Here is a 12,991-nt window from a genome sequence, read left to right on the forward strand (position 1 = left end):
GCAGATTCAGCATGTTTCTGCTAGGGAGACACAGGGAGCTCAGACACCTCGTACATTTTGAGTCACTCCCAGGTGCCAGAGATATTTGAGGGAGCTCAACACTTAAAGCTGCTCGCTGATAAAGGGTGTCCCCGCAGAAGACATGGCTAATGGCTATTTAAACTAGAAAGTGGGGGGGGAGGGAAGGGTAAAACTCCAAGAAGTATGACTAATGGGAAACAAAGCAGCAGGTTAGTGTGGGGGGGGCGGGGGTGGATTCAACTTCATGGAAAATTATGAAAAAACTGAAAAGAAAGGAGAGCCCAGGAGAGGCTATTGAAGTCTCCAGAACACAAAATAGGACAGTGTGTTTGGAAAGGGCTAGGAATCTAGCTTCAAGCACATCAGATAAAGCAACGACAATGAGAAAGGGAATGGGAAATACAGGACTGAAGGTGTTGTATCTGAATGCACGCAGTATACGAAATAAGGTAAATGAGCTTGTGGCGCAGATTGAAATTGGCAGGTATAATGTAGTGGGCATTACGGAGACATGGCTGCAAGGGGATCAGGACTGGGAGCTAAATATCCAAGGATATGCATCCTATCGAAAAGATAGGCAGGTTGACAGAGGGGGTGGGGTTGCTTTGTTAGTAAGAAATGAAATTAAATCAATAGCAAGAAATGACGTAGGGTCAGATGATGTAGAATCTGTGTGGGTAGAGTTGAGGAACCGCAAAGGTAAAAAAACCACAATGGGAGTTATGTACAGGCCTCCGAACAGTAGTCAGGATGTGGGGCACAAGATACACCAGGAGTTAGAAAAGGTGTGTAAGAAAGGCAAGTTTATAGTGATCATGGGAGATTTCAATATGCAGGTAGACTGGGGAAATCAGGTTGGTAGTGGATCCCAAGAAAAGGAATTTGTGGAATGTCTACAAGATGGCTTTTTGGAGGTGGAGCTTGTGGTGGAGCCCACTAGGGAACAGGCAATTCTAGATTTAGTGATGTGTAATGAGGTAGATTTGATAAGGGAGCTTAAGGTGAAGGAACCCTTAGGAGGAAGTGACCATAATATGATAGAATTTACCCTGCAATTTGAGAGGAAAAAGCTGGAATCAGATGTAACGGTATTACAGTTGAATAAAGGCAACTACAGAGGCATGAGGGAGGAGCTGGCCAGAATTGACTGGGAGATGAGCCTAGCAGGAAAGACAGTGGAACAGCAATGGCAGGAGTTTCTGGGAGTAATTTGGGAGACACAGCAAAAATTCATCCCTAGGAAGAAGAAGCATACTAAAGGGAGGACAAGGCAACCATGGCTGACAAGGGAAGTCAGGGACAGCATAAAAGCTAAAGAGAAAGCATACGATGCAGCGAAGAGCAGTGGGAAACCAGGGGATTGGGAAGCCTACAAAGACCAACAGAGGACAACTAAAAAAGAAATAAGGAGGGAGAAATATGAGGTTAAACTAGCCAGTAATATAAAAGAAGATTACAAGAGTTTTTTTAGATATATAAAGGGTAAGAGAGAGGCAAAAGTGGACATTAGGCCGCTGGAAAATGATGCTGGAGAAGTAGTAGTGGGGAACAAAGAAATGGCGGAGGAACTGAATAGGTACTTTGCGTCAGTCTTCACAGTGGAAGACACAAGTGACATCCCCAAAGTTCAAGAGAGTCGGGGGGCAGAGGTGAGTATGGTGGCCATTACCAAGGAGAAGGTGCTAGGAAAACTGAAAGGTCTGAAGGTGGATAAATCACCTGGACCAGATGGATTACACCCCAGAGTTCTGAAGGAGATAGCTGAAGAGATAGTGGAGACGTTAGTGGTGATCTTTCAAGAATCACTGGAGTCAGGGAGGGTCCCAGAGGACTGGAAAATCGCTAATGTAACCCCCCTGTTTAAGAAGGGAGTGAGGAAAAAGACGGGAAATTACAGGCCGATTAGCCTGACCTCGGTCGTTGGTAAGATTTTAGAGTCCATTATTAAGGATGAGATTTCAGAATACTTGGAAGTGCATGGTAAAATCGGGCAAAGTCAGCATGGTTTCATCAAGGGGAGGTCATGCCTGACAAATCTGTTAGAATTCTTTGAGGAGGTAACGAGTAGGTTAGACAAAGGAGAGCCAATGGATGTTATCTACTTGGACTTCCAGAAGGCCTTTGACAAGGTGCCACACAGGAGGCTGCTCAGTAAGATAAGAGCCCATGGTGTTAGAGGCAAGGTACTAGCATGGATAGAAGATTGGCTGTCTGGCAGGAGGCAGAGAGTGGGGATAAGGGGGTCCTTCTCAGGATGGCAGCCGATCGCTACCGGAGTTCCGCAGGGGTCAGTGTTGGGACCACAACTTTTCACTTTATACATTAATGATCTAGATGAAGGAACTGAGGGCATCCTGGCTAAGTTTGCAGATGATACGAAGATAGGTGGAGGGACAGGTAGTATGGAGGAGGCAGGGAGGCTGCAGAAGGATTTGGACAGGTTAGGAGAATGGGCAAAGAAGTGGCAGATGGAATACAACGTGGGGAAGTGTGAGGTCATGCACTTTGGTAGGAAGAATAGAGGCATAGACTATTTTCTAAATGGGAAGAGAATTCAGAAATCTGGAGTGTAAAGGGACTTGGGAGTCCTGGTCCAGGATTCTCTTAAGGTTAACTTCAGGTTGAGTCGGTAGTTAGGAAGGCAACTGCAATGTTGGCATTTATTTCGAGAGGACTAGAATATAAAAGCAGGGCTGTGCTGCTGAGGCTTTATAAGGCTCTGGTCAGACCACATTTAGAATATTGTGAGCAATTTTGGGCCCTGTATCTCAGGAAGGATGTGCTGGCCCTGGAGAGGGTCCAGAGGAGGTTCACGAGAACGATCCCAGGAATGAAAGGCTTAACATATGAGGAACGTTTGGGTCTATACTTGATGGAGTTTAGAAGGATGAGGGGGGATCTGATTGAAACTTACAGAATACTGAAAGGCCTGGATAGAGTGGACGTGGGGAAGATGTTTCCATTAGTAGGAGAGACTAGGACCCGAGGGCACAGCCTCAGAGTAAAGGGAAGACCTTTTACAACAGAGATGAGGAGAAACATCTTTAGCCAGAGAGTGGTGAATCTATGGAATTCATTGCCACAGAAGGCTGTGGAGGCCAGGTCATTGAGTGCATATAAGACTGAGATAGATAGGTTCTTGATTGGTAAGGGGATCAAAGGTTACGGGGAGAAGGCGGGAGAATGGGGTTGAGAAACTTATCAGCCATGATTGAATGAGGGAGCAGACTCGATGGGCTGAATGGCCTAATTTCTGCTCCTATGTCTTATGGTCTTATGGCCCCCATTCATCAGCCATAGAGTGCATCTGAAGAGAGATACCATGCTGCACTGACAGCCACAAGGTTCTTAATAGAGCAGATTATTGGACTCAAAAAAGATGCGCTTTTGGACCCATTGAAAATCTGGAAGTATTCCCCAAAATGCTGTTGAGGCAAGAGTCAATTGAAAATTTCAAAACTGACATTGATAGTTTTGTGTTAAGTAGGCGTTTTATGGTTTATGGAGCCAAGGAGGTTAGATGGAGTTGAGATACAGATCAGCGATGATCTATTGAGGAATAAAGGAACAGGAGTATGCCATTTAGTCCCTCGAATCTGTTCCACCCTTCAATGTGGCTGTGGTAGATCTGTGACCATCTATATTTATCTACCTTTGCTCCATTTACCTTAATTTTTTGCTTTTTGTTAACCAGAGATAGTAATATTTCAAAAATTTCAATCGATTTTCAATTGGTCCAATGTTTGGACCGATCAGGCAGGGCTCTCCAATACTCACCGCACATCATTGTTGTTTGCTGCGCCCTGCACAACCTAGCACTGCAAAGTGGGGTTGTGTTGCCACAGGGAGATGTGGACGAGCTAGATGTCTCCTCAGATGAGGAGTTGAAAGGGGATGAATGTGGAGAGATTCAGACAAGCCACACAAGGGTTCTATTGCACAGGCACAACGTGGCAGACATGCCCGTGATAACCTCATAGCTACAAGATTTAAAGAGGAATAAGGTGAAGACAAGTTTTCACAATTGAAGTTATCTTCTGGCATCAATGCAAGGGACACAGCAAAACCTTCATTGTCATTTTCAACATATCAGAAAAGGCCATCAATCTCTCAATGATCACGGAGGAAGCATAAGTCACCTTCAGCCCTAACGATGGGGTCATCCTTGGAAAGATGCAATAGCCTAGGGAATATGTGGCCACTGTGGAATGTGCTTAGCACTCCACTACTGCACCTCCTTAAGCAACTGTGCATAGTGCAGCCCTTTCAACCATGGCGTCCATAAGTCAGTGGCATCCTTCAAGCGGCTGAAATGCCTTTGCCCATATGGACATACTCATGCCAGTATGACAGCAGCTCAGCAAGACGGCGCTGACCAGAAAAACATTTGTCAATGTTTTGTGCTTGACCGTCTCAAGAGGGAGGAATATCCAGACAGCACCATCTCTCCAAACATCAGCTGTAATGCGTGAATAATGCAGAAGCCTCATCTTGCTGCTGAGCCCCAAGATGCCATCGGACAATAGGATACAGTGACCTGTTACTCAAAAGCTGCAAGTTACGTTAGCATTGACCTCACAGAGAGTGGTTCAGCAAGACTATTGTTTGATTAATGACAAACACTCATTACCCTGCATTCATCAGAAGGCTGCCAAGTATACATCCTGCATTGCGTTGGCATTTGGGAGAGATGCGGCCCAGTCAGTATTGACACAGCAGTCAGTGACAACTTCTTCCCCTCTTAGATCCTGCTGAACACTCAGGACAGGTTCCAGAACTTTGCTTTCATAGCATTACAGTCCTCAACAATGTCCATCCCACAAAGGCCATTCCTTTCTATCTACCCCAAGTCAATGCGTGTACAGTCATGCGTGAATTCCATATCAATTTGTGTACTGTGACTTTACAGAAGGATTCTGTTAAGCACCACCAGGCATCCGTTCAGGAGCAAAGTAAGATCTTCACGGTTAAGGAGATGACTGAGCACCCCTGACGTCACATACACATTCCCTCTAGCAGACATTTCCAATGTCACGGAGTGGAGCCAACTTCCATCATTCAGCGTCATGCATGGGGAGAGTGGGAACTAAGAAAGGAATAACGTTCAGCCTTAAAGGCGGAAATGAAACACTTTGCAGTGAGGCATGAAAGGTTATGCTCAATGATGAATACTACTTTTCCGTAAAACACTCAGTTATAAAATAAACACTGTTGCAAAGTGCACTTGGGAGAAAATGTTGGTCGTGACAAATTCTTGTGAACATCCACAACTATAGACTTCAGTGCAACAGTATCAGGATAATCACTAACCTTGACGACCAATTTTCATGAGGCCAAATAATGTCTGCCTGAAATGCAAGGGTAGCATGTGAAACAAAAACAGAATTGCCTGGAAAAACTCAGCAGGTCTGGCAGCATCGGAGGAGAAGAACAAAGTTGACGTTTCGGGTCCTCATGACCCTTCAACAGAACTGAGTAAAAATAGGAGAGGGGTGAAATATAAGCTGGTTTAAGGTAGTGGGGAGGGGGGTGGGGGGTTGTAGGGACAAGCAAGCAGTGATAGGAGCAGATAATCAAAAGATGTCACAGACAAAAGAACAAGGAGGTGTTGAAGGTGGTGATATTATCTAAAAGAATGTGCTAATTAAAAATGGATGGCAGGACACACAAGGTACAGCTCTAGTGGGGGTGGGGTGAAATAAGACTAACAGGGCATAAAAGGTATAGATTTAAAAATAATGGAAATAGGTAGGAAAAGAAAAATCTATATAAACTATTGGAAAAAACAAAAGGGAGGGGGAAGCAGCGGAAAGGGGGTGGGGATGGAGGAGGGAGTTCAAGATCTAAAGTTGTTGAATTCAATACTCAGTCCGGAAGGCTGTAAAGTGCCTAGTCGGAAGATGAGGTGCTGCTCCTCCAATTTGCGTTGAGCTTCACTGGAACAATGCAGCAAGCCAAGGACAGACATGTGGGCAAGAGAGCAGGGTGGAGTGTTAAAATGGCAAGGGTAACATGTATATTGTCCAACCAGGAAGTGCCTTAGTTCATGTCTCAGATGTGGTACTAAAGGCAATTCACTGTGATGAAATTGAGTGAGACTTAATGGAACTGAGGAACCAGATGGGTGATAATTGGGTGTGCTTCCTCATATGAAGTGCTCTGGGGGCTTGGGTTGAGGCGCTTGCTGTTAGTCTTCGTCCACCTTTTCTTGCTGGCAGCTGAAATAGAGAGAAAAGATAATTAGTGATTGACTAGGCAGGCTCCAACATTATAGGTCTCTCACTGTCATTGTCTGTATGGAGCCGATGCATGTGGATGGACCCTCACTGATTTGTTGGGGAAGCTGATCTTACCTTCCATGCAGGAATGACCTTTGTCCTCTCCAGCAGGCTCCGCCGCCTGCTCCTCGTGGGAGGAGAGTGTCCTCAGCTCAGGGGTCCCACCGCCAGTCTCCACTCTGTCCCATCTGTTGTGGGAGATGTTGCTCTGCATAAAAACAGATGGGTTGACTGTAAGCTCTATGGATGAAAGCATTTTAGAAGCATGCATATCTGTTGTGTCTGTTGAATCCTCCCCAGTAAGGGATCAAGATGCTATTTATGCAGGATCTTACATGAGATGGCGAGCTTAAAGTGGCTGGCAGATATTAGGTGCTGATGTCCCAGCTGCTGGTCGTGTGTGACATCCCTCTGGACTCTAACCCTTAAACTGCCTAATGCCCTTATGAGAATGCACTTGGATTAAGTAGAAGTTTCACTTACCCTGGCAGAACACATCAAATCATTCATTCGTTTCCTGCAGTACAGGGCGGTCCTTTTCTGTTGACCATGGACACTGACCCTCCTGGTGACCTCCTCCCAGGCCAGTGTAGTCAGGTGGGAGGACCTCCCGCTCCCACCCCTCAGAAAGAGGACCTCCCGTATTTCATGGACAATGGAGGAGAATCCCCAGGGTGGCCTCACTGAACCATGGAGCCGAGGGTTTTGTCCATTTGGGCGCCATGGTTAAGCAGAACTTTACACCATACCTGGCCTGCAGTGAGTGAATATCTGCAGGTGCCATTTAAATATAGCGCCAGGACCTTCAATCCCATGAGGTAACGGCAAGGTGGACAAATCCCTGCCCACCCTGCCATGAGATTTGACTAGTTCATCTATCTTATCATGGATGCTTTGCTCATTTAGATAAAGATTCTTTAATTTTATTTCTTACTATTCCCTGCATGCACCTTAACTTGCTGATGCAATATTGCCATTAAACACTCTGTTCCTTCCTGTCCCATTCTGCTTGTCTTTACCCCACATTGCCACATTATTCCGTGGCCTCGACTTTTCTCTTTGGATTTCTAAAGCCCTCTTCATCCAAACAACACCTGTCCCCTCCTCACAACCCCTGTTAGCCTTCTCTACAGCCCTCATTATATGACTTGCAGGACTCTGATCCCTGCCCGATTTAAGAAGCTCATCCCAACGGAACTGCTACCTCTTTCCAGAATACTGGTGCCAGTGCCCTGAGAATCAAAACCACTTACTCCTCTGATCTCCTTAATCCTCTGGCAATTGACACGTGGCTCAGATAACAACCCATAGATTGGGGTTCAGCATTTTAATTTGGACATTAACTCCTCAAATTATCTCAGCAGAACATCATTCCTAGTTCTACCTTTGTCATTGATTCCCAGGTGGGCCATGAGAGCTGGGCACCCTCCCACTCCAGATTCATATCCAGCCATGAGGGGGTGCCCTTAAACCTGGCACTGGGCAAGCAATGCAATCTTTGGAGCTTCCAGCCACGGATATAGAGAACAGTATCTATTTGCCTTGACTATACTGTCCTCTATCACTATCACATTCTTCTTCGTTCCCCCAGCTTGAATGGCATCCTGCACAACAGTGCCATGTCAGTTTGCTCATCCACACTGCAGCCCTTGTTCACACAGGTACTGTCAAATTCAGGGGCTGAAGCTCTTCCATCACTGGTTTCCCATACCTGCTTGACTCTCAGTCCCAATCTCCTGTCTGATTGATCAACTGTAAAGTTTTACTTAACCTAAGGAGGTGTGTTTGCCTCCTGGAACAAAGTGTCCAGGTAACTTTCCCCCTCCTGATGCCCCCTAATGTCTGTAGCTGAGACTTGTATCAGTTCTGAGCCAAAGCTGTTCACACTGCAGACACTTACTGAAGATATGGTTGTCGAGGACTGCAATGCATTCCACTGATTCCCATATGTTGCAGTCATGGCACATCACGATCCATGTCTGTCTCATTTATTTAATGAGTTATTAATTTAGTTAGCTAAAGTAATAGTAAGTTATGATCTGCCAGATTGCTGACAAAAGAAGAATGTTTACCAGCTACTTCCTACTCTGCACCAAATTCCCATCTGCACCAAATTCTTGACTTAACACTCTGCCCTCGGATCGTTCTGTGCTTCCTCACCCTCTAAGGAAAGTTGGAAGAATATGGAAATCCCTTCCATTATCTCCATTCCCACTTCCTCTAACATCCTCAGATGCAAGCCATCCGGACCAGGCGAGTTATCCAATCTAAGCATGTAAAATAAAAATTAGATTTTACCCTTTATCTCTACTAATTTTGATGTGGTACCTCCCTAGCTTATTTCTTTTCCTGAGCTTCAAATGCAGTTGCATTATTATATACAGTGGCAGAGTCTGCTTTGTTGTTGGGTTTCTAATAACTTGTTCAATTTTGACAAATACAATATATTTAGTTTAATAATCAAACAGTCTCATGGTAACAATTTGGGATTATTTCCTTCAATTAGTCTCAATTTATATAGTAACCGCCAAACATTCTGCAGTCTTTCTGCATATTACCGAAGAGTATAGACACGGACTTCTTTTTTTTGTCTTCAGTCAGCCAATCAAAGCAGATGTTCTTTTTATCCATGGTCTGCTGGGAGCAGCTTTTAAAACATGGCGACAGAAGGACCATAGTGATATGGAGAATAAAGATACCAATTACACAGAGTGTTGGCCAAAGGTAAAATCTATCTGAACTGTTTGGATTTGATGCCGTTTTGTTATGATCAGTTTTTTATTATACTTGACCCAACTGTAAATGTAGAAACTCGTTTGTGATTAACACAGAATTGTACAGTACAGAGGAGGCTATTCAACCTATCACTTCTATGTTGGCTCTTTGTAAAAATTCTACTCCCCTACTCTTTCCTTATAGCCTTGCATTTTTATCCCCTTCAACTATTTATTCAATTTCCTTCTGAAAGTTACTATTGAATGTGCATCCTCCAGTTTTTCAAGCAATTGAATACCAGTATTATATTTTCAAGCTCAGCATTATATCCATTTATTATTTATTCATCATGAAGTATTCCAGGGACCTAAGAGTGTCAAAAGGAGCTGGCACTGTATAGCTGATGCATAATTAAATCTATGCACCCACTACGACGAAAAATAAAACAAATTGAAATGTTCCTTTCCAAGATCAACTCAAACAAGCATGAAGGTTTGTGAATACATTTATTTAATTGGTGAAGGGTCTTTTGTGATTGAGCCTCATTCACGCATGGAATGAACAGTGTTCAGTTTTTATTACTGTGCAAAGCAAACTGTACTCTTATTTGGGTGAAAATAACTTCACTTTGGATTGATGGCAATGAATTCATATTAAAAGGCTTGTGCCTTAAAGGCATTCTTGCATTGTAATGAGGTTTACCAGCCTGTTTTGACATCCTCACGCTTGCGCAGTTATGTTATTTTTGAACATGAAGGTACAGGAAGCTCAGATAAAAGAATTCTTTGTCCGCTATCAGAATTCAAGTGAGCTCAGGTTTCAGGACCATGGATTTTCCTTAATATCACACTTGCATATAATTAGACCGTTGTGATGTTAATTAAACTATTCAGTGATGAGTTTTTTCTTTTCTGTCCTAAATCTGGTAACTCACTTATGGGCTGGAATTTTACCCCAAGGAGTCAGGCAGCCAGTTTCCATAATCAAATGCCCATATTGACCCTCACTGCGAGAGGAAGCTGCCAGAAAAACAGGCTCCCAATGACAGACAAGGGGGCAAGGTTTTATGAAACAAAGAGGGGGTTGCAGGCTGAGAAGGCACTTTGCAACTTTCCAGACTCAGCATTAAGTTCAACAATTTCAAATCACAGTTACTGTTAATATTTTCTTGTACAGTAGCTGTTGGTAATGATTTTGTTATTGCCATTTATATCTCCCATATACCCATTTTTTGTTTCCTTGTATGTCCCAGCGTCATCCCCTTGTGTCTTGCACATTATCAGTTTTATCATTTAACCTTTCTTGCTTTCCATCCCATCACAGACCTACACTTTTGTTCTTTCCTCCCCTCCCCCTTTTCATGTCTCTGTATTTGCTTAAAATCTATTACATCTCTAACTTTGTCCTGTTCTGATGAAGGATCATCAACCTAAAGTGTTAACTTTGATTCTTTCTCCATAAATACTCCCTGACCTGCTGAATATTTCCAGCATTTTCTGTTTTAAATTTCCAGCACCTGCAGTATTTTGTTTTGTACCCTTTTGGTTTATACTTTCAGTTTCTTAATGTTTTTCTGTTAACTTTTTGAGTAAAGTTTCCATTATCTTTCCTACAACTGATGTTAAGCTATAGCTGCAGGTCTACAGCTCTCTGGACTTCACTTTATCCAAAACTCAGCTGCCGACGGCCTAACTCGCAACAAGTCCCATTCACTCATTACCCCTGTGCTCACTGACTTACATTGGCTCCTAGTCTGGCAATACAGCAGTTTTAAAACTCTCTTTCTCATTTTCAAATCCTTTCATGGCCTTACACCTCCCTATCTCCATAACTCCTGCAGCCCTATGACTCTCCGAAATCTCTGCATTGGTGCAATTCTGGCCTTTTGAACATCTCCCATTTTCTTTGCTCCATCATTAACAGCCATGCCTTGAGATACCTACGTCCTTAATCTCTTTGTCTGTCTACCTGTCCCCCTTTAAGACTTTCCTTAAAGCCTATCTCTTTGACCAAGCATTTGGTGATCTGTCTGGACATCTCTCTTCATGTCTGACAGCATCTGCGGAGAGGGATACAGTTGGCGTTTCGAGTCCGTATGACTCTTCATCAGAACTAAGGAAATAAAGAAATGAGGTGAAATATAAGCTGGTAGAGGGGGGTGGGACAGGTAGAGCTGGTTAGAGGGCAAGTGATAGGTGGAGGCAAGGAAGAGATTGCCAAAGTTGTCTTAGACAAAAGGATGTTTTTCTTTTGTCTTTTTGTCTATCCAGCTCTACCTGTCCCACCCCCCTCTACCAGCTTATATTTCACCTCATTTCCTTAGTTCTGTTGAAGAGTCATACGGACTCGAAACGTCAACTGTATCCCTCTCCGCAGATGCTGTCAAACCTGCTGAGTTTTTCCAGGTATTTTTGTTTTTGTTTCAGATTTCCCGCATCCGCAGTATTTTCCTTTTATCTCTCTTCATGGTTTGGTGGCAAATTTTGTTCTATAATCGCACCTGTGAAGCACCTTGTGATATTTTACTCTTTTAAAAGTGTTATATAAATGCAAGTTGTTATTGTAATTTAAGACTTGAAGCACAATTCTCTAGTACAAAAACACCGACGCAAACCAAACTTACTTTAAAGTGGAGCAAAAATCACTGCTGAATACCAGTCAGCAGATTATATCAGATCGTGTTTTAGACTTTCTGTTATCATCGTTGTGGATCTTTGCTTCGGTTGTCCTTGGTTAGGATCGATAGAGACTGCTAGAGGCAAGGCTGTTGCTAAACTTTAACTTTTACTATACGTTCTTCTAACTACGTACAGGGCAAGGCTTAGCATGAGGCTTCACATAGAACTATCTGTTATTATGCTCTATTGTCATTTGATCTTAAATCACTGATTATGTAGACTGTCTATTTACATTAACCATTTACACTACTTCACCCCCCAAGACTCTGACTCTATAAAATACATTATTTACATTATCCTACATCATCCCACCCCCATCCCCCACCCTCCGAAGTCTCTGGCTTCATCCCTGGGCCACAGAGATAACAGTTTTAGTGGTTTCACCAATCTCCCTGACCTTGTTCCCAGCTCTCTTGGAGGATATATAGGATTCTAGTTCTCCATGTCTCTCTCAAACTCAGCAGCGTAGTATGTGAATCTAGGAGCAGGCTCGAAGGGCCGAATGGCCTACTCCTGCTCCTATTTTCTATGTTTCTATGATCCAGATCCTTGCCGGCCAGTTAGATGGCTCTGTTTTCAAAATCCATGAGGACCTTGATTTCAATTATTCCTCCACCAGCATGCGACTGCTCCCTCTTGTTGTGTGCCAGCTTGTCCTGTATGAGTAGAGATGGAAAAAGTGTAAGCAGGATGCATGCCAAGCCAGATGTTAAGCATGTGTATGATGTATGTATGATAACTAAGGTGAGTGGCCCCATGGATGGGACAAGGACAATGAAGGTGTATATGAAAGAGTGAATGGTAATATCCCTTGAATTGACAGTGAGTGAGGGCCCTGTGGATGCGTGATGGGCTTGTGAGTGTGAGAGTTGCCAGTAATGAGAAGAGCGGCTTACCCTGGTGGAACGGAGGAAATCATTCATCCTCTTTTGGCACTGGGTGTTTGTCCTCTTTTGCACAGCATTGGCGCTGACGACCACAGCCACCGCCTCCCAAGCCGGATTAGTGATGTTGCTGCCCGTTCTGCAGCCAGAACGGAGGCAGAAGACATCACGGCGGCCTCAACTGCATCCAAAAGGCATTCGAGGGTTGCGACATTGAACCTGGGGGCTTCAGTCTTCTTGCCTTTCGGGGCCATGTCTTCCATGCAGTAGTCATGGGCTGGAAGCACTGAGAGATGTGTGTGCAGCTACACTTTAAATATGGCGCCTGACGTGATGAAAAAGCGAGATGATGGCGTGGCGGGAGAATGAGAACTTGCCCACCATGGAAACGGTGTGTTTTCTGGGAATGTGTAAT

At 44.0% G+C, this 12,991-nt stretch overlaps 1 protein-coding gene across 6 annotated transcripts in view; it reads left to right on the forward strand.

Moving 5' to 3' along the window:
- Nucleotides 1–12,991, forward strand: part of serac1 (serine active site containing 1) — a 198,111-nt gene that overhangs the window by 133,132 nt on the left and 51,988 nt on the right. For all 6 annotated transcript variants that reach the window (XR_013578666.1, XM_078556815.1, XM_078556817.1 and 3 more), the window contains one exon: nt 8,897–9,023. Coding sequence is in view for 5 of the 6 variants with exons in the window: in XM_078556815.1 (XP_078412941.1) it covers nt 8,897–9,023 (127 nt within the window). In the remaining variant the exon portion in view is untranslated. The remainder of the gene's footprint in view (nt 1–8,896; nt 9,024–12,991) is intronic.

This window comes from Cetorhinus maximus, chromosome 14, assembly GCF_964194155.1.
Source record: "Cetorhinus maximus chromosome 14, sCetMax3.hap1.1, whole genome shotgun sequence".
Lineage (NCBI taxonomy): Eukaryota > Metazoa > Chordata > Chondrichthyes > Lamniformes > Cetorhinidae > Cetorhinus > Cetorhinus maximus.